The sequence below is a fragment of the Melozone crissalis genome, unplaced genomic scaffold, assembly GCF_028551555.1.
Source record: "Melozone crissalis strain CALT ecotype California unplaced genomic scaffold, PUWL_Pcris_2 ptg000033l_1, whole genome shotgun sequence".
In the NCBI taxonomy this organism is placed as follows: domain Eukaryota; kingdom Metazoa; phylum Chordata; class Aves; order Passeriformes; family Passerellidae; genus Melozone; species Melozone crissalis.
In genome coordinates this window covers 7051207-7073500 of record NW_026535811.1, presented here as the reverse complement: position 1 = coordinate 7073500, position 22294 = coordinate 7051207, and the positions used below count along the sequence as shown (strand labels likewise).

General features: G+C 46.1%; 1 protein-coding gene across 3 annotated transcripts in view; it reads left to right on the top strand.

The window, feature by feature from the left end:
• Positions 1-22294, top strand: part of IQSEC3 (IQ motif and Sec7 domain ArfGEF 3) — a 94723-nt gene that overhangs the window by 50312 nt on the left and 22117 nt on the right. For 2 of the 3 annotated variants that reach the window (XM_054282074.1, XM_054282075.1), the window contains exons 1-3: positions 9481-9566; positions 15933-17011; positions 21171-21332. In XM_054282074.1, the coding sequence (XP_054138049.1) occupies positions 15939-17011; positions 21171-21332 (1235 nt within the window). In that variant the 5' untranslated portion in view covers positions 9481-9566; positions 15933-15938. Of the gene's footprint in view, positions 1-9283; positions 9567-15932; positions 17012-21170; positions 21333-22294 lie in introns of those variants that run through there. The other variant, XM_054282073.1, reaches the window with a different exon arrangement.

Sequence of the window (22294 nt, the reverse complement as noted above, 5' to 3'; positions counted from 1 at the left end):
TTTCCACATGCCTCCAGAGATCATTGGCAAAATATAAGCAATATATAACTAAAATACAACCAATTCTTGTAATTTCCCAGAATGCACTGATGTGAGAGTGTAAGTGGAGATGCACAAACCAGAACGGTGCAGAATGGTGTTGTGAAAAATATTGCTGTGCTGTTACAGCACAACTGAATCTGATAAGGATTATACAGAATGTGCTAAAATAGAGCATATTGGGCTAGATCCTCCACTGGAACAAAGCCACTTAAAGCACCAGCCAGGATACAGCTCAACAACACAGAGTCTAGGAAAACTTGATGGGTTTTTTATGATCTTGCCCCAAAAGTTCCATGTCTGAGTACAGAGAATGGGGGTAGGAAAAAATTTCCATTCCTCATAGGTAAGAAGAGTTGAGGTGCCATGGGGAAACATGAGCTTGTGTGGCCAAATGTGTAAGTTGCTAAGTCATCCTGTTTTCCAAATGGGAATTTTAAAAAGACAGAAAAAGAAATGGGGCCTCAGGGAAGAAATGTGACATGAAGTGGATCAGAGTGTAAGGAAGCAGCAGAGAAAAAATAGGTTAAAAACTGGAAAAGTAGAGCTTTGTGCCTACTGCATAAGGCTGTGGGGGTGGTCACTGCACTGGGGAAAGGAGGAGGGAATGCTAACCATGCTGTTTCTATCTTGGTCTGCAGCCAAAGGGCAATGCAGGCCTCTAGATCTGAGCACAGTGGCAAAGCTAAAATCTGGATAAAGCTGGTGAATGCTGTTTGCATTGTCTGTATTGAGGGGGATGGTGATTTATGGCTGTGTTCCTATTTATGTTGAAGAGAAGAAGGCTTCTTTCTGTTTGGTTAGACACAAGCAGTGACCTTCTACTGGGCTGCAGCACTCACAAGAGATGAAATAGCTGAGATACTTGAGAATAGAAACAAAATTTATCTGAGTTACACCAAGACCTACCTGTGAAGTGGCTCACTCTCTGCCTTGACAAATCCATTACCCTGATCCCTTAGGAAGGAGCCCAGAGGTGCAGCCCAACCTAGAGTCCACCACAGCAGGTAGAAAAAGAAGACTACAGAAGCCCTTGCCCAGGTCTATAAATGCCAAGAGCCATGTCCCTCACCCAGCTCATTGCTGGACTGGGAGAGCAATGGGCTGAGGGATATGCAAGCTTTCTTTGCCTTGTAGAGGCTCTGCTGCCTCCCAGCCCTGAATTCATCTCATTTTAGCAGTGAAATTCTATCTTCTGCATGATTGCACCGGCAGGCTTTTGTCAGCGAATTTGGTGATGTTCAAACCTGCCTCAGGGATGAGAAGCCAAGAGATCTGACTCAAAGTGGCAGAAAGACTGCTGCTGAGAAGCCAAGTTTCTCTTTCCTGGGGTGCTGAGCGGGCAGTAACACTAATGCAGGGTGCCATCTGTTCTTTCTTTCTCTAAAAGGTCGTGTTTACCAAACATTGCAGAAGCAAGAGAGGTCTGGGGTTAAAATAAAAGTAATTAAACCCTGCAGAGGAGGACCTCCTGTGCCTTCAGTGTCCACTTGGTGCTCTTCACACCTCAGTGAAGCACAAGAGCCCTGTTCAAAGCAGTCACAAGTAACCTTGTCTGCAGTGCCAGGCTGTGGGACTTGTGTCTAAGCTGCAGAGACAGCACAGCAACCAGCCCGGGGTGCCAAGCCCCAAGGTGTGACAGGCAGCTCAGAAAGGGACTCCACTTCCTAAGCTGAGCCTTGTGCTTGCAGCTGGTGATGCATGGATGGGAAGAGGAAAGAGGGGAGTGCCAGAGAGGTGGCCCAAGGGCCATTCTGAGGTGTCATCCAGACACATGTAGGAACTACAAGAAAAAAACTATGACAGCCACCCACACCACCCAGCCTTGCACCATGAACACCACTTCTCACAGAGTGAGAGCTGCCTTAGCTATTCCAAGCCACCCTCTGGAGGAGCCTGTCTGTCCTCTTGGAAAAGCATTACTCCTCTGGTAGATGAAATTTGTCATGCAGACCCAGGCCCTCAGACTGGTGGCCAGCCCATCTGACCCCTGGACAATCATCTTTGCACCAGGATGGCATGGGGTACTTCAGAAATATTCAGTTCCTGTAGTGCTGCTCTGTAGCAAAAGGCACAACAACACAACACTGTGGGAATTACACAGCACATGGGGATCAACTTTAAAGACTAAATCTGAAATGAAGGCACTGGCTTTAGCATGTTGGTCCTTGTGGGACAGGAGGGTCTTGCTAGTATTATTGCATTCTCTGCTTAATGTACATCTCACCAAAAAAACTTCAAGTGATGCTGAAAAGATGTTGCCTGGTTCAGTCCATGCTAAAGGATGTTAAATTTAATTGATTTCCAATATATTCACTGTACCATACTGTCAAATCTGTTTTACAGGTGTGTGTGTGCCAGACCTTTTATGAAATAAGTAATATATTCTGGGATGGGTAATGAGTTTGGCTAATTACCATTAATTCCTCCTGGGTAAAACTAGTGTGAGAAGATGGCTTGATGCCACTGCTTTGCAAGGTGTTAAATGAATGTAGACAAAATCAGAATCTTGTTCCTGCATTTGTCTTTGTTGGGGGAGACTGTCTGAGAAAGCTGCAGCTTGGCTGGCAGGGGATGATTTGCCAAGATCAAGTTCCAAGTTCCCTGCCTTTCTGGCAGGAGAGACTTTTGCCTTCCGTCAGTTTCAGCAGGCTCCCACAGAGCCTTGCCTCCAAATCACCCTAAAACTTCAACTTCTAAGCAAATCAGAAGCAATTCTTTTGCACTCAGGCCCCCTGCATGTCAGAAATCTCTGAACCTTGAAAAGATCCCATAATATATTACCAAGCCTGTCTCAGCCATTTTTTTTTCCCATTGAATTCTGATGAACCCATTCACCACATGTCATGGGTATCCTCAGGGAACACTGAAGTGAAATAAACTGAAAAGGCACTTTGGACCCTGCTAAGTCAGCAGTTGTTTTTTTGTTGTTGGGTTTTTTTAGGGTTTGGTTTTGTTTTTCTTTTTCCTGAGCAGGGAAGCTTAGGAAAGACAGAGGAAGAGGTTTTTACAGACTTGGGGTCTGGACTTCATTCTACTGGCATCAGCTAGTGAACTCTTTTTCTAATTCTCTGTATGGTGTTTTGTAGGGTTTTTTTTTATTCTGACATCTCTGAAGAATTGAAGTCTCATATAAGTCTAAGGCCATGAGAGGCAATGAATCAGGCTATTAATCACTTACAGCAATTTAAGAACTGTATATGTACTATAACCAACCAATCCTCATAAGGAGCACTGAGAAATGGATGCAGAAAATTTGTGGTCTTTCACAACTAGTCCAGGTAGTCTTTGCCTCAGTTACAGGTCACAATCCTGCTCTCTGACCTTGAATACTATGAAGAAGGCATTTGGTAAGTTATATATGGGAAACAGAAATATGGTCTTCTCCTGGAGTGACACAGAGATACAAAGAAGAGCTAAGATCAGCCTCTGCAGTACTTTTGTAACACCTCACAGCCCTAGCTTCCTTCTGTATGATTAGCTAGACCTTTTTGCATAACCATTGTACCTGGCAACAAGAACATTCTCTTCTTCAGTGACTGGTTTCTTAAACCTCCCACCAAATCCAGTGGAAACATTGTTATTTGTTGTTACTCTGTTATTGCTCTTATTTATGTGCAAATTTTGTTCTTCTTGGAAAAGGACAGAAGGCACAGAGAGATGAGTTTTATGTGGTGATCACATGGGAGCTCTGGAGTGATCAGTGACAAAGCTCAGTTTTAATTTCTTACAGGACTAACATTATCGTCCTTGAGAAGAGTGGCTCTTCTGGTCCTTGAGCCCTGTTTAGTCAGTCAGCCACCCTGCAAACACTTTTCTGAGAGCTCTGAAAATTCCTCTCAGACCATGAATGGATTCTGGTATTTGACAGTGGTGCAATGGAATGTCTGCAGCATCCAACTTGTGTGTGTTCCTGCCTGCAGGCCTGCCTTGAAATGGCCTTGAGATGTTTGAGGGGAAGGGGCTGCGTGCTGTTTCTCAAGTAATTAAGTATGGGAATGTCTAAGCCTGACAGTCAAGATCCAATAGATAACCATGGTTCATCTCCACAGTTGTCAATTAGAATGGCACTTCTCCTTTCCCAGCTGGAAACAGCTCCTTTCCCAGCTGGAAACATGTATTTCCAGCAGCAAAGAGGTGGTGAGGAGAGTGCGAGGAAGTGCAACATCCTGATGCTCTAGCAGGTGCAAAGCAGTCGTATCTCTCCCAGGACAGACAGTGACACAACAGCTCTGTGCACACATGTGGAGTTGATACAGCTAGAAATGGGCATATGGCTTCTCTGGCTTGGTAATTTAGTGTCACTGATTTTGTCTTTAGCTTCCATAAGAGCAGGGAGAGAGAAAAAAGAGAGTAATAAAAAAACCTCACTATTATAACATTTCTCCTCCATCTTCTCCCTTCATCCTTCCCTTACTCTAATCCTTATATAAAACCTTCCCAAGAAACCTGCACATAAAAGCTAAGTATCCGAAGTCTGATTTACTTGTGCTAAATAAAAGTATTTATGGGTGCCAGCTGAATTGTCTCAGTGAGAGCTTTGTCACCATCCTGCCTTCTTGAAACAAGCACTGGGATTCAACTCATAACCCTGATATCCCTGTTTTGAAATGCTGGACTGGGGATAGTACTTTATATAAGCCCTGAGCCAGATTGTCTGTAGTAACCATTTCTGTTCACAAAGCTGTCTGCAGCAGGCATATACAAGTGAACTGTGCAAATGAGCAGGACATACCTGAAACATGAGAGATGTTTTCCACAGCAGATGGAATCTGTTTGTAACAGTGACTAGGCTCGTTGTGGGTCATAAAAGTCATGTAGAAACATCTAGGAAGAAGAGAACAGCTGAATTTGTAGTTTTCCTTTGATTGCAAGTGATTTACATTAATATTGCAACTTTGAATCAAACAGAATTTAAAGAAATTCCAAACCTTCTCTACCTGATTATATGACTGTAAAAGCTGTGCATAATGGTGGGATGTGATACTTGAGGACAGCAAGTAAAGAACACTTACTACAGCTGAAACTGCAGGGGTGATGCTGGAATTCAAACTAATTGACCTAGTTGGAGTTTGGCTGGGACTTTGGCATTCACATCTTAGACTCTGCATGGGACTCTTAATTATTACAGGTGGTTAGAGCAATTTTTTCATTCAAGAAACAGAACATGCAATAGCTCCATTCTCCTTCATCCCACAGCCAGGGAGTCTGCTTACTGGCCAAGGGAAAGCAAGTGAATCCCCCTAATTTGCTCAATAACATTTTTTCCCCAGAGATCTTTCATATACTTTCTATCCTTCCCCTCCTTACTTTTCCCTCTGTTTGGCTTTTTTGTTACTGTGACCATAATAGCTCATGAACCTTCTTTTGTTAAAAACCCTGTGTCCTACCAATGCAAATCAACTGTGTCACTCACGACAGAGGAAAACTGTCAGGCTTGTTAAGTTTTTATTTATTTCACTGTAGCAATGCATTTTATTTCTTTAGCAATGTATTTTATTTCCTATTTGTGGCTTCATCAGTCATTGCCATTGGAAAACCAAGAATAGGCCTTCCCAAAACACTTCCTCAGAAACAGGTTCAAGATGAGAGTCAAGCTGGGAGAAATACAGGTTTGGCAAGTGGAACCATAGGGCTGTAATGGTAATATTCAGACTGCTAATCAAAGCCAGATTTTACCCCTTTTTTCCACTGCTTAAAAGTCACTGAAGTTCACTGCTGAAGCTGAAATTTCCCAGTTAATTCACAGGTGAAATAAGTCTGCTTTGTTGTTGTTGTTGTTGTTGCCTGATTTTTTTCACGCTTAAAGAACTTAAAAATGGTTCAATGGTTCAGCCATTTTATGATTTTTTCCCCCCACAACAGAACATGTAGAAACTCCCACTTCAGCAGGAGTGTTTGCCATCATGTCCTGGATAGCACCACAGCCAAACCATCATGGGGTTAAAATTTTATATTTAGCATAAAAACATCTAGCTGAAAAATGCTTTTGAGTGCTCCAATGGAATCTGAGTTTGACTTGACCGAATTTTGACCCTGAGGAAATTCCATGCATAAGCACAATTCCTTCTGTATGGCTGTGTCCACTGGGCTCAGAGCGTGCATGGAGGAGGAAGGCAAGGGTAACGTGGATGTGTGCTTAGCTGATGTCCTTATCCCAGCACAGTCTCCAGGGACCTCAGTAATGCCCTGGGGGATGGTGCTACTCACACATCTGTGGCTGAATACTTCTCCAGTCTTAGGGCCCTCCTGTGTCTTGAAGAATAACCTAAGTGCCTAATGAGGCTTCTTGAGCAGTTTGGGTTGGTCCAGCACCTTGTGCCTCATTGTCCAGGGTCAGAATTGGGTGTGGTGGGGGTACCTGGGGTCAGACAGAGCCCATTATCAGCAAGTCCGCGGTGTTATGGCAAGTCCAAGGTCAAGTTAAGGAGTCAGTCTTTGGGGTCCAGATCTTGTATGTCCATGGCCATATAAAGGGGAAAGCTGTGGCAGGGCTGGGGACCAGCACTCTTACAGTGCTGCTGGATCAGGGACTGGGAAGAGAGCCTGGGGAAACTTAATGTCTGGAAAGAGTTGAGAGCTGCCTGGAAAAGGCCCAGATTAACTTTATCTGCCTCTGAAAATGGCCCTTCTTTGAGCAGGGAGTTGGAGGAGACACCTCCAGCCTTCCCTCCCAGTCTAGGTTAGTCTGATTCTACAAAGCCTGCTGATTTTACTCTTATCTTGCCAGTGGATGCAGGATACCCTGTGAATGTTACTCAGGCTCTGCACTGTGTGTGACAGAAGACCAAGCAGAGTTGTACCCACGAGAGGTGATATCCTCCCTACAGAGCAGCAGGACCGAGTGCTGCAAACTCTTACACACACTCCGTGTTCCACCCAGACCAGCCAGTGGAGTCCTCAGGAAAACAGAGCTAAGCACGTGTGCCAGTGCTCAGAGGACCATGGTGTCAGGGAATATTTGCTGGCATTTAGAGTCCATTCAGGCTCCAAGGGGAGTCAGGGGAAGGCGAGCTCTCCATCTGACTGCCTCAGGCCTGACCTGCCCTAAAGAAGGTCACACTGGGCGCTGTGGCCTTGACTCAGCTGAGCAATTTGGAGTGTGTGTCTTGCTGAATGAGAGCTCATGCATCTGGCTGAAAGTGCTTCATAGGGCATAGTCCAAATCCCACTGAAATGCTTGGGAAGCTTTTGCCATGCACTTCAATGAAAATGTGATCAAATCTATGTCACCTGATTTTCCCTTAGGCTGAGGATAAAAACTGATGCTCTGCTGGTTAAAATCAGACTGGATAGTACAGGGGCTGCCAATAAAAATGTTACAGTGAGATATGTAAGGGAAAAATCCTTTAGTAAGACCTCCTGCTATGTGAATAGACATATAAGAGAAAGAATTAAAAATAAAGAGTTAAAAATATCTTTAGGTGTAGGAAAAATTGTAGCATCAGGAATAGAACAATGCAAACTTTGATAAGGTGTTCAACCTAAAAGAACAGTTTTAAGCTTCATTTTAATGTATTTCCTGACTGATGATTATGCAAAGATGTCATTTTAATACTCTTTGACAAAGTTGGCTATATAGCATTTATGTATGAGCATTTACGTAAGAGACTGATTTCTTCTGTGAATTTATTTTTTAAGTCTAACTGGTGACTATAAGCATGTGCATAAAAGAAGAAACTTTCTAAATTTATATCCTTCATCTTTCTTAATTCTGAAGTTGTGGTAGTGTCTGGCTCATCACATTTGGAGCCTTCTTAGAAACTGTGGGAATGTTTCTAAATTTGATTGTTAATCTATTGAACAGAAAAGCTGCCATTGGAGAGAATAAACTTCCTTTTAAAGTACTAGTAAATGTGCAAAAATGCTCAGAGGCTTAGGAGGCAAAGTCTATTTACAGCTAGAAGATTTGGACTCTTAAGGGCATACAGCATTTTTGAAAATGAGACTTAAATGCTTCTAAGTAATTTGTGCACTACATAAAATCATATCTAATTTCCCTCTTTTTGCTCTGACATCAACACCAATCATAAAATGATTTATTATCTAGTTGATTGCACAACTGGTTTTCTGTGGAGCAAATCCAAGAGAAAGAGATATGTTTCAGAAGAATTAAATCATTTAATAGCATTTAAGTACGTGAGGCAATACACATCCTTGGTGTCAGTGAAATTAAATGCATTGGTTCCGTAGTAATTATATCCAAACTGGATATTGTTCTCAGCTGAATGCTCATCCCTTGGAACAGTGTCTGATGGACTTGGTGCAGTAGCAGCCAGAGTCCATGTAGGCTTGCACACTTTTGAAAATCATAAATTATTCCTCTGTAGCTACAAGAAGGAGGCTAAGGTAACAACAAACAAACACTCTCATGGTTCAAATAGAACAGCAGAACAACAAAATCTTGTTTGAAATTGGATGGTTTTGGAATATACTTGGCAAGAGGGGTTAAGTACAGAGTTCCTCATCACTTCGATGGATCAGACACACTGATCCCATCCTGCCTGGAGCAAGATGTCCCATCTCTTAGGGTGCACTGTTGTCAGGCCCTGGTTTCACACAGCTGCTGCTGTGGCTGACAGGAGAAAAGGGAACTTTCCTTTCTCCACAAGGTCTCAGTGGCACAGCAATTTGTGGGTGAGGAAGAGGCACCTTCTTTCACGGAAGCTCCGCAGTCTGCTATGGCTGTATTGGAGACACCCTTTAAAGGGTCAGGATCTCAGGGCTGGCTGGCTCTGTAGCCCCTTTATATTCTCAGCTCTCCAAGAGTTTCTCTGGAAACGCAGCAACATTCATTTCCCACATGCCCTAAGGAACTCCAAGGGGAAACTGGTTCCTTGGGATCCAGGCTCCATGCCAGATGGGACTCGGGATGTGCAGAGGTGCTGAGCAGTAGGTGGCAATTGCACAGGAGTGAGGAGAGGTGTCCACAGGCCATGACACCCTCCTTGGCTCTCCACCTTCTCCAACTACAGCAGCTGGAACAGAGGCAACTAGGCAGTTTGAGGAGTCATAGGATTGGTTCATACAGGGGAGCCTGCCCTTAGAGAGGGAGGCATCAGAGCTTTGGATGGATCAATCTCCAATCTTGATCCATCACTGGAGGAGACCCCTGACAGCCCAGGCTCCCTAGACATTTAAAACGCAGCTCAGGGAACGAGTATAGCGAACAGCAACAAACATGGTCATAAATCCAATATAATATAAACAAATAAAAAAGCAAAACATTGCGTTTTGTTCACAGTGACGATCCCAGCGGTTCCACAAGCAAGAAAGCCGGGTGTGAAACGGAGGATCCGAAGGAGGCCGGCAGACAGAGTGGCCAGGAAGGCAGGTCCGAGCCGCTAAGAGCGCAGCATGAGGAGCTCCAAGAAGAGCAGGCAGCGGGGTGTTCCCCTCTGGTGCAGAAGGCGAGCCTCCACCACACGGGCTCCCCAGTGAGAGTGCAGCGCAGCAAAGGGACGGCCTCGTGTTCCCATGCAGCTGCCTCCGATTATGAGCTCTCCCTTGACCTAAAGAATAAACAGGTACCAAGGCTTCCTCCTCAGGCTGTGGGAGAAGGGGATGGGGAGGGTGGGACTGCATTTGCACTGTGGTGGAATGACTTTCAGCAAATACATTAGCCTTTTGTTCACCTGGAGCTTTTGCTCTGCCTAACCTCCACGTGAAGCTGATGGAGGAAATAGATTCCCCACCTGTGACTGAGTCACTCTTTCACCCAAACTTGCTGGCATCTGCTTCTCATTGCCTGGATTCAGTGGTCCAGAATGGACCCAGAAACCCAGCTGTGAGTGTAGGCTTAGAGGTGGGTTGCAGGCAGCCAAAAGCAGCAGCATCCAAGGGTAGTGCCTGGCTCTCAAGTGTACAGTGTCAACAGGGCTCCCGGCAACTGGTTGTTCCAAATTACCTCCCTCGTGGGTGAGCCTCCAAGAACCATCTTGCCATCTTGGATCATGCAGGGCAGGCCCCCAGCACACTTCTGCATTAGAATGAGCTTTCAAGAGGAAGCAGGGTTTATTCAATGAGTGTCCTGCACAGCATCTACCACGATGTTTGTGCACTGCTGCCACCACTGCCCTCAGTCCAGAGGAGGATGCTGAAGAGATGGGCAAGTTTACCAGGCTAAGAGAAAATTATTCAGTCCTAGGAGTTACATTCTGTGCCTGGGGCTACAGCCTAGCTCCAGAGCACAAGCATGCCCATGTCCAGCTGTGTGTCCCAGTGGACTCCCAGCAGGAGACAGTGGGACAGGGGCTAATGGCAGCTGGCCTCCTCCTTACAGGTGGAAAGCATCCTCTCCCTCCTCATCTCTGCAGATTACAGTCCAGGAGAGATGTTGTGCAAAACAGAACCTAAAGCACAATTTGTGCCTTTTCCCTGTGAAGGCAGCTCAGTCAGAGGCTGTAGGATAGGCAGACCCTGCAGTCTGTTAGCTGAGGAGGATAAGTGACAGGGGGAGAGTTCAGTGGAAGCTGTGCTATTGCAGCTGAAGGGTCTCAGCTAATGAGGTTTGCACAGAAGAAGCTGCTACTTCTGGGATATCTCTCTACCACTTCCCTCAAGGCACAGATGCTGTCCCTAACATACATGTCAGATCAATGACCAATAGGTTTCTGAGCAAAAGAGACACCTTTGCTCTCTAGCCCTGTCTTTCTCAAAATACTGCATACTCAGGCAGAATTCTTGCTTCACACCAGGAAAAAATAAGAGAGACTAATTAACTGGCTTCACAAGATAATGTGAATATGTTCAGGGTGGGTCACATCTTGACTGCATGTTCTTACCCTACAGCTGCTCTGGTTTGTCCGAGGAGTGTCTGTCCTCTGTTATTTTAGCTTTAAGGTCATGTTGCCATATCATTGTTCTTGCAGCAGAGGCCAAATCTGCCCTGGATTAATGTGAACAAGAGAGACATGTTCAGCTGATTGTTTATGAATGTCTGGTGCCTCACAGAACTGACCTTGCAGGGACTGAGCCTACCTCCTTGGTGAAACCGCTTTTCTCACACCAAAGGGGCCTTACAATTTGTGTGTCTCTCCAGACCCATGGGTGTCTTCAGTGAATTGCCTGCAGCTCTGGAAGGGGGGTTTTTCAGGCAGTGAAGAGTACTATTTCTTCCACTGTAGTATGTGTTTTTATAGGTATTCCTCTCAGTTTACTCATCAGGTAGTTTTCTTAAATGGGAATAACAGTGATAGGACCTGCACAGTGCTGTCCCAGTAGAACACTACTCATAGCAGAACTTGTAATACAGAAATGGAACATACAGGAATAGAACTCACAGTAAAAGAGGAAGGTGCAAGGAGACATTTTTAGTTTCATTGCACAGTTGAAGTCACATTTACCTTTAGAGAGAGGACTCAGTGCTAGTAAGGAAGAAGGGTAAAGTGCAGCCTCCTCTGCAAGACTTGGACCAGTCATAGCCCCTCAGCATCATCCTAGAGAGTTGGTGAGTGGCTTCATGGCTCTCCTTGCTCCCTACCCTGTTGTCATTATAGTGCAACAGTTCTATTGTCATTACATTGCAAAGGTTCCATATTGCCAGTTTCACACCTCCTTGATGTTTCTTGTAGGCAGCTCCTCCAGGCACTAACTCTTCCTTGTCCCCTCCCTTCCTTCCTCAGCAGCCAACTGACTCCAGTTCCCCTCAGCCAGCCAATCCACTCTTTTATAACATTCTTCTTATTGGCTACAGCTGTGGCCTGTTTAAGTCAGGCCTGCTTCTAATCTTTAGTAATTGGCTCAGCTGCAACTCTTTAGGGGATAAGATTACATTCTATATTATCTTTATTTACTTATATTCTATTCCCCTACACTACCCCATGAAGCAGAGAATTCTGACAGTGCATAGAGCAGAAGTACTCTGTGCTGGGAGGCTGGAACAGAGACTCAAGTACTAAAGTTCATCTGTGCTTAGACTCTGTTGTAATGTAGGGAAAATGCTTTCAGTCATACTTACACTTGGGCTGTGCTGAAGGGCAGCACGTGTCCCATGGATGAAGGAAAACACTCCATTAACAAATACCCCTTATAGCAATGTCCTCCATTGTGAGAGGCTGGAGGGAAGGAGAAGTATTAGGAATGAGTGACATGTATGCTTTGTATGTCTTTTTTTTCCTAATTTTTTTTACGATGCATGCATTACCTTGAGGGACTCAGATTCTGTCCCTGAGCCTCATTCTTTCCTGGTTATAACATGGTGGCAACCTGGGTAGAAAACCAGTGCTGACTGAGAGTAAGATCAGATCATGGTCTCTCCTTGCAGATTTATAAATTTATGCCTATGGGCACCAAAGCCATGGGGTGTGCACCTCAAATGTTTGGCCATCTCCAGGGCTGCAGTTTGGCTTGCCTTGACCTTGTTAAATCTCCCTTCATATGCAATCCCTCATGGCAGTGGATATTTCACAGCCATTTCTAATTCAGCCACAATTGCTCAGAATGAGTGTTCATACTGAGGCCCAGAAATGTATTAAGCTAATTATTCTTTGAAATCCCCCCCTGATCCCCCTCCTGCTCTTCCCCTCCTTTGGCGCCGGCTGTCGGATCATTCCCCAGAGAGGAGTAGCTTTAAGCAGGCAATTACTTGTAATTCATGGGGTTTATTAGGAGCAAGAGAAGGCCAATCATGTCTGGCCTTTCTCAGCTCTCAGATGAGAACAGAAGGTTCCTCCAGCCATCCAGACTTATATCTCCATTACCCATGACTGCTGTGGTGCTAACAGACGCCCTTCCCTCCTCTGCAGGGGAAGAACACAGGCTTCAGCTGTGTGAAATCCTTAATTCCTTTGGACTGTCAGTTGGCTCTATCTGACAGCAAATGAGCATGTCTCAGACATCCATAAGCAGCAATATCTGGGTTACAGCAAAGAAAAAGAGACAGAGACCCACTGCTAGCAAACAAGGGTGGGGAGGGCACTTCTCTCAATGGGGATGCTGCATATAGCTCTGCCAGTCTTCTCAAGCATCCCTTGGAACACTCCCTGCCCCTGTTATGCCTGCTGAAAGATACTGTAGGATTCCCCTTGCTTTGGACAGTGCCAGTAGGCAGTGGATCACAGGCAGAACCCAGCCTTGCACCCCTGGTATGAACTAGAAAACAGACTAGTTGATGAGGAGTCCTCTCACTTCAGATCTAGGAGTCCTCTCACTTCATATCTTGTTCTGCTCCTTAATGCCTTATTCCTTTGGGAGGGCCGACATTATGGACTGCAAAAAGCTGGTGATGTTTTTTATCGAGGTACTGACAGCTTGCTCTGTTCCTTTGGACTTTTAGAAGGATCTCTCCTCACTAGCTATTAAAGTCTGCCATTTTTGGCACTGTCCTTGCATGAGATAAACTGGCCTTTTACTTCAGATCAGCAATGACATCTTGTCTTGGCCTCTAATAAGATCAGAGCATATGAATTTCTTGTTTTCAGAATGGCTGTCACCTCCTTGGAAACCTCAGATAATTCTTAGGCTCTTGCTTCTGCTTTATTTTGCATTTTACTGTTATTCTGTCCCTCTCATTTGTTCCTCTTTTTCTTCTAACACAATTAGCTCTACATTTTCATTAACCAGATCATTATTATTTCATTAACCAGATCATTATTTCAATGGTCAGTTGTCAGTAATAACTGTCTGGGTTGGGCCTTTGCAGGTTACTGGTGTAATTTACATTTATTTGCATGAGCCTTCATCCTGAAGGAATGGATCAAGGGATAGTTCAGTCTCTTTCCAGGCAGGCCAACTTTAAAGACGTGTCAGGAGTCTTGGTTTTATGGTGGGATTTAAGATGTCCTTGTTTATCCAAAAGGCCTGCTGCCAAATCTTGTGGTAAATGACACTGTACCCATGATTATTGGGGGGGGTGATTTTTAGCAACATTTATGCAGACCATTTCTGGGAGGGCAGCAGTGAAGGTATTAGGCAAATGTTCTTTAAATCAGGGGTAATCAGAGCTCTGAGCCAGCTACCTCTGCAGCTGCAGTGGCCAACCCCATCACTAAGAAAATTGCTGGTAATTTTTAGTGCTGGGCTTTGATGTTCACCTTGGAGAGACCATGAACTCAAGGGCAGAGCAGACAGAAAACAGAATCACCTGATCACCTGATGTTTGAGCACAAGGCAAAGGCCCCTGCTTCACGTCCAGAGAGGGAAATATGAAAGATGTGCTCCCCATCCCACTCTCTTCCATAAATGTCAGCCTCCCAGTGCTTGCTCCACAGCCAGGACACCAGTGCAGGCACAAAATGGCTGGGCTTAGCTTATTTCTCTCAGCCTGTCATCTCCCAGGGTCACATTATCTTCCTCTACTTCCAGAGGAGTCAGTATTGGAAAGATTCCAGAGGTCATTTACACTTCTCATAGCTGTCAGACCGGGTCTTTACGTGTACCTACATCACTCACTGGTGGTTTTATCTCTAACTTACATCATGCTATGAAAAAGAAGAAGGAAGCAGGAGGTGACACGACATGACTCTGTGAGCTGAGGCTCATGCCTCAGTCTCACTTGGACTGTGAAAGCAATTTGCCCTTAAACTCATATCTTGTGGAGCTCAGCTTTTCAAACTGTGAGTACTGGGCCAAAAAGGCATGGTGAGGGACAAGTGCTGTGTCTGGGGATGAGGATGCAGTCAGAAAAACTCATCCTTTGGTTCTGCTTATGAGCTCATATTCACCACATGACTGATGCAGTGAATCCTCTGCTAATTCAGGACTGACTTCACCAGCACTCTCAGTCCTGCCTTTCACCTTTTTTTGGTTTTTCTACATGTGTGCAGACACATATTAACGCTACAGTCTGCCCCTGCACTCTGCCCTGTGAAGTGCCAATGATAGCTTGTAGTTCAGCCTAAACTTCAGTGAAGGTAGTTTGAGTTCATTCTCCTTTTTTTTTAAACCCCATCTTCCACCTTCATCTTCACACTGTCCCTCTCGTCTCTGTCAGTCACTCACTGGAACCAAATCATCTGTCATTCTCCTGGAACTTGTTAGTGAAAACCCAGCTGCAGAGGAAGGGTGGGGGGATTTCCAGGAAGTTTAAATCCTAGACTACAGGAACAGCCATACATACCTGCTTTGCTGAAGCCAGTTGAGATGGTGTGTGTAGATGTATTTACATGTGTTTGTCATTACCAGCTCAGGTAAATCCTCCTTCTGCTTTTTTTATTATCTTGTCTCAACATTTAAAATTCAGACTTTTTTCCTTTCAAAACGGAGAGTCTTTCTTTTTCTGGGTATTTTTCCTTTCATTGCTGGCTGACACCTGAAAAATTCAGATATCAAAAAGGAATACACTTTGGGATTCAGAATACATTTTAAAAGACACAACTCAGAACAAACCCAGCCTTCACTAACTTATATCGAATTTTATGTTTCTTGCTAGAGAATGCTAGATCAAGCCAGCATTCTCTGCATTTAAAAATTAAATTTTCTTCCCTTTTTCTGAATAATTTCTCCTTTTGCTGAGAGTATTTCCTAAGGTTGCTAAGGAGGGGAGAAGCATTAGTAACACTCTGAGACAAGAGATAATGCTTAACATTACCAGAGCACCGCTGAGCAGGAAGACATATTGTATTTGCAGTGATGAACTTGCCCTCAAGGTCATCAGAAGTGAGTCTGCAAGGGAAGGGCACCTGCAGGCTCCAGCTTTTGTGGCTGGCACTCTGGGAAGAAGCAGGATCCCGTTACAGCTGTGAGGAAGCTCATGGTGCTGATGATTTAGCCAGTCATGCTCAAATGGGAACCTTCTGTTGAAATCAGGGGCATGGCATTGCAGGGAAAAGCTAATTCGGTGTCAGAAGTTCCTTTGACAGTCATTGAAGACTAATCAGTGTAGAAAGTTGGGCAATAAGAAGCCATCGGGAGGCAATCAGCAAGAACTAACGTATCTGCTCTCTGTTTTTCAGATCGAAATGCTAGAACACAAATACGGCGGCCACCTGGTGTCCCGCCGGGCAGCCTGTACCATCCAGACCGCGTTCCGGCAGTACCAGCTCAGCAAGAACTTTGAGAAGATCCGCAACTCCCTGCTGGAGAGCCGCATGCCGCGCCGCATCTCCCTGAGGAAGGTCCGCGTGCAGAACTCGGAGAGCTTCTCCGCGGAGAAGGCCCTGGTGGAGGGGTACAACTTCGTGGGCATCCCGCTGGTGAGGTCCCCGTCCCTGCCAGCCACCATCAGTGGGGCACTAACCGAGCTGGAGGACTCCTTCACTGAACAAGTTCAGTCCCTGGCAAAATCCATCGATGACGCCCTCAGCACCTGGAGCCTCAAGACCATGTGCTCCCTGCAAGATGGGGGCTCCTACCAGATCAGGGAGACCTTCAGCGCTAGCTCCATGCAGCCAAACCAAGACTTAGAGGCTGAGCTACAGGATCAGGAGAAGGAGGAAGGTCTCCTGCCAGATACTCTACCCAAGAGCAGCAGCACTCTCATGATGGCTTTTCGAGATGTCACAGTTCAGATCGACAACAAGAACATCTCTGTCTCATCATCTACCTCGGTGTCCATGGCAAACTGTCTCAGCAGCAACGACCAGGCTGGGCTCTCTCCAGCTACCAAGGCTGAAGAAAGCCCAGGAGAAGGGGAGGGAGAAGCCAGTGAACTACTGTCTGCCCCAGAGAGCTTACCTGAGAACAGCCTCACTTCCACCGAGGTGGAGGTCAGTACCAATGGCACAGGGGACAGCAGCGCTGAGCCCGATCAGATGGCGGTGCAGAAGCTCCAGTTTGATGCAAGCAACGAGGCAGGACAAAGCAAAGGCTTGGAGTCTGAGAATGCAGACAACTCAGAGCAGCTGAGCAGCAGCAGCACCTCCACCTCAGCTAAGTCAGCCTCTGAGGTGTCCTCAAAAGAAGCCCTGCAGGCCATGATCCTCAGTCTGCCGAGGTACCACTGCGAGAACCCAGCCAGCTGCAAGTCGCCCACACTGTCCACAGACACCATGAGGAAACGCCTCTACCGCATTGGGCTGAACCTCTTTAATATGTAAGTGACTCTTCCTCCATTTCCCAGCCTCTATTCCCATGCCTCACAGGAACAGATGATGGCAGGCTCTTGGTCTAGATCCATCTCCAGGGAAGTTCATTGATATTCAAGGGCATGACCATCTGGGTATGCAGTGCACAACACCGGTTGGCTTCCCATCAGCTCTTTCCCTAAATTCTCCCAAGTACTGTCTTTCTCTTCTGTCTGACAGAGGAACAAGCCCATGAGCAGTGCCCATGCTCTCACAATTTACTGAACCTTCAGTTCCAGTGCTGTCCAATGCTGTCCATTTGGCATCCACCAGCTGAGCCTGGGATCACTCTGCTCCACTATATTGTAAAGGAACAAACATAGCTCGGACTGTAAACCCAGCTCTGGTTACTTAACATGGGGCAATTCCAAGTAAAGAGAGAGGGAGACAGAGGTAGAGCTGAGCTTAGCTAGCCCAGTATGAGTCATAATGGTAAAATTGTATCTCTGGCTGTCATTTTCCTTCAGATACTTGGGTATATTTTCACCTGACAGACCAGGTTTAGTCACCTGTCTCTCACATTTCTGAGTTTGATATCCTATGAGAAGGCTGTAGGTGTGAAAGCAAAAGCAGAGCAGAGGTCACCATCAGAAGAGGTTAACTCACAGGGTCACACGTGGATAGGCAGAAAGGAGCTGAGCTCCCTTAAGATTTAGATTTGCTCATTGCCTTTTGATGAGATTTTTCTCATCTAAGCAAGCCACGAGAAGTACTGGGTTTTGCTTTATCATCACACTCTCATATCTCTGTCTTTGTTTCCATTTGAGTCCCCTAATAATGAAGATGTAATGTACCCATACTAGGAGAACGTTTCTCCACACATTAGTGTGGGCATTTTAGTCAAAGCAAGGACTGATCATTATGCAGCCCTAGGCAGAAGTTTTTCAGAGACAAAAGGGCAATGCACAGGATTTATATATGTGTACCATGTAGGCTCCAGGAGGCAGGGACCAGGAGGAGAGGTTTTTAGGGTTGATCTCAGAGCACACATAGAAGTGAAGTGATGTTAGGTCAGACAGATTGGGGACTCTTACAGAACTGAGAGGGACATATTTCCAGTTCTGAGTACATGTTGGAGGACAGGAGTGAGGAAAATAACTTGTTAGCTCTGGGGAATGATGTGTTTCTTCAATCTCTGAGCAGTATCCAGGGGACATGTTGCTCCCCTTGTGGCTTCTTATCCAAGGGGCTGGGAGGGCCATTAAGCTTTCTGCAGTTATTTGGTTGTGGCTTTCCCTGTCTATTTCCAGGAAGAAGCCTGGAAGTAATTTACCTGGAAATAATTTCACCCCACAAGTTTACTCTTGTGGGGTTTGGGATGGGGGCACTGATCCGTAGGCCATGGAGCTGAGGCTGTGTGTGCTCGCATCCTTTTTCCTGGCTTTCCCTGGAGCAGGAGCTGAAAGCCTGCAGTTTCTAGTTTCTAGTTTCCAGTCTCTCTGGCCTTGCCCTGCATTTTTGGAAGGCAGTGCTCTGGCTTGGAGCAGGCCTCTGGAAACACATCTATGCAGTGGCACTTTCCCCATCCCCACTGCACCGTGAGGGGGTGAAATCCCTGGAATGGTGAGTGCTTCATTATGCAGCACCGCTGTGATAGCTCAGTGTGTGTGGGCAGCTGGCTGCGTGGGCAGAGGGAAAGACAGCAGGACTGAGGAATCCCGCAGCATTTGCTGGCTCTGCCTAACACCCCTGCAGCACCAAAAAGGAATAGCAGGGACCAGGCTCAGGAGAGAGAGGAGTAGAGTTGTCTGCTGCACCTCTGGGTAAAAGCTTCGTGCTGCACTAGGTGGGATACATCTGCAGGTGTTCAGTGGCAGAGATGCTGTATTGCTATCAGGATTTTGTGCAGAACAAATTGAATCCTGGGAAAAACTGCTGTTAGTGAAAGAATTTTTGAGTTATAGTCCAGGCAGAGCAGGAGCGCTGTCACAGCTGGATTGTTTTATCCTGCATCCTTTGATGGCATTGTGTGTACCATCTCTGCTAAAACCTGCACATCCATGCTAGTGCATGCATTTTTTCTGGCCATATTAAACTCTCAGCTCTTCTGGAGTGGATCCAAAGTCAGTCCAGTGACTTTGGAGTCACACAGGTGTAACTGAGTTCATCCTTGTGTTGTGAACACCATACTGTCCCTTGCCAAATACCACAGTGTGCAGGTGGATGTGCATTTTATGTATCTCTGGTGCTTAGTTTGACTTGTGTCCCAACCATATCACCTTTGCACTTAGCAGGGAACTTTACCTGTACTCTTCAGCAGTGAGCCAGTTTGTCTGTATGACAATAAAGAAGGTGTATTGTTGCTTTTCCCTGAAGAAGGCCTGGGGTTTTCACTATCAGATCTTGCCCCTTTCCTATTTATAAATTTAATGGGCTGATTGTTCTTGCAACCCCATCGCCAGCAGTGCCACACTGCCCAGGATATTTTGTTTTGACCTTACAGAGTAAGCAGAACTATTTCAAGCCCATCTAGTTTTTCCATGTCCATGAGGCCCCTGCAAGGAGCAGGCCATTCTGCTGGATGCAGCTCCCCTTATAGCTAGACATATGTTGCTCACCCACATACTTCACCACCTGACACTGTCACAGTCTGTGCCTGTGCATATCATGCATTCACGTGCTCTGACATCTCATCCTATTCTTCCCTCACCCCAGGAAACTGCCTGAGCAAACTCATTCCTTGACAAGGAACCCTGAATTTGGGTTAATGATGGAAGCATGACATCATATAATGAAGTCACTCTCTTACCTGTCTCAAAGAACCAAAGAAATGTGGCAATCCTCCTGCCATTACAGTGATTTACCTCAGCACAGAGCACCATGACAAAGACCCTTCAGTGGGGCAGACTGAAATATGGGAGGAAAACCTCCTGCACAATACACACGTACTGTTTGTTCTTGTCTGCAAGACAAGGCACCTCAGAAGCTCACAGCACTCCCACACACACAGGGGCTTATAAACCAGGACAGAAAGATGGGGACTGATGTTTTATCAGGGCCTCTGGCAATAGAACCAGGGGTAATGCTGTTAAACTGAAGGAGGGCTGGTTTAGATTAGATGGAAGGAAGAAGATTTTTACAATGAAGGTGGTGAAACACTGGCACAGGTTGCCCAGAGAGGTGGTGGATGCCTCATCCTTGGAGATAAACAATATCAGGTAGGAGGGTTCTCTGAGCAACCTTATCTAGTTGAAAATGTCCCCACTCCCTGAAGGAGGGTTGGAGTAGATGGCCTTTAAAGGTCACTCCCAACACAAACCACTCTGCTTCTGTAAGAGCTGTGTGTGCAGGCACAGACACTGGCACATTAAGAAGCAGAAAATCACTCCCACAGCCAGGCAATCAGGCCCACTCAGCACCAGACCTGCTCTCAGGGAGATGCTCACAGGCGCAGAGGGAGAAAAGCCCTCTGTCTGGGAGCTGCTCACTGCTCCCTCCCTTCCTCTGACAAAGCATTCTCTGGGTGCCTTCTCTCACACACAGAGATTTCTGCCTGAGGGCGTGAATCAATAGAGAAGGGAAGAAAATCACAGCTAAGGGATGTGGGGAGTGAAGGAGGGATAAACAAATCTGAGTATGGGATTTCTGTTCAGGCAGCCAACATCAAGCTCAGGTGAGGAAGGTAAAAAAGTATCACTCTACAATGAGTGTTGAAAATCTATGAAAAACAAAATTTTTTGTTTAACAGAAAAAATGCCCACTTTTGGTTATCCCCTTGGAACCTTGAGCCTTGTTTGCCCATAGACCATGGCAGCAATGTCTCCTAAGTCTCTTCACAGAGGGAAGAGTCTCTGACTGTGGAGCAGATGGATGGCAGGAGTCACTTATGAGGCGTGGTACAATGCAGTAGGATCTGTTGTGGCAGTGGGATGCCACTTGTGATTACCAGGTGACAGCAGGAGCTGCAAGTGACACAGCAGGTCCTATGACATATTTTTGTCCTCAGCAGCAGCTAGGGAGGCACACAGCAAGTCACTTTTCCTCACCCCAACCAGTCCCATTCCTGACACACTGTGAATGCATAGGAGCCCACAAGGGCTGCACTGATGCAGCCATGGGGTGAGCCAGAGGCAACAATGCCTCCAAGAGCTCCTGCAAACTCACCATGTCTCTGTCCTTCCGTTGCAGAAACCCAGACAAAGGGATCCAGTTCCTGATCTCGCGAGGCTTCATCCCGGACACCCCCATTGGGGTGGCACACTTCCTGCTGCAGCGCAAGGGCCTCAGCCGCCAGATGATCGGGGAGTTCCTGGGCAACAGCAAGAAGCAGTTCAACAGAGATGTTCTGGAGTAAGTGTGGAAATCTCTTTCCCTCCTCCCTCCACTCGAAAGGAGTTGCCTGCTCTGCCCCTGGCTGCACTAGCAAGCACTCCATGCCCCTTTGTCCCCACTCTGCAGGCACTCCACCATTGCCAGTGCCTATCTGGTGTCCCTCGACACATTTCCCAGCTATGTGTGTCACCCTTCATATCATTCATCACTTCTTTCATTTCAGTCCTTCCTCAGCAGGCCTGTGGTCACCTAGCAGGAGCTCAGCACTGCCAGGTGGTAGAACAAGTGCTGCTGGCAGGTTTGGGGGCTGGGGAACTCTTTGGCTGAGGTTTCATCCCATCCATATAAAGTACCTCTGATGCCTTCTGGGAAGTACTGAGAGGCAGAGGAGGAAAAATACCTGCTTCTTGCTGTGAGACCAGCAGGGAGAAGTGAATGTTGGCTACATACTCAGTTCTCTTTCTGTCCAGGTTGGAAATTGGTGGCCCTTTGAGTTTGTCCAACTGCATTATGAGGATAATTACAAGGAACTGTTTGTGGTGATGAGGAGGCCTGCATATGAAAACATGCTACTAAGGGCTTGTCATTGCCACAGCAGCCATGGAGCACTGAGGAACATCCCCACTCCAAAATCTCCAACCAGCTGAGCTGCCCCTTTTCAGAACAAACTTTGAGTTTGCCTTTATTCTTCTGTTCAGTGGCTGCCTTTGCTGGACTGTTTCCTTCAGTTCTCACACCATGACCCTTTCCTGGTCACAAGTCATGCATCTCTCAGCCTGCACATCTCTCCTCTTTCAAGTCTAGTTCATTCTGAGACCCATTTCAAGGCATAACCAGCACTCAGCTGTGCCTTTCTTTATTATGCAGAAGCACAACTCTTAGTGAGAGCTGCCTTTCCATTAGGCAGGAAGTCCTTTGCACTGGGTCCTTTATTAATTCTCCATTCTCCAAAATGTTCTCTATTTCCCTTGAATTTTGCA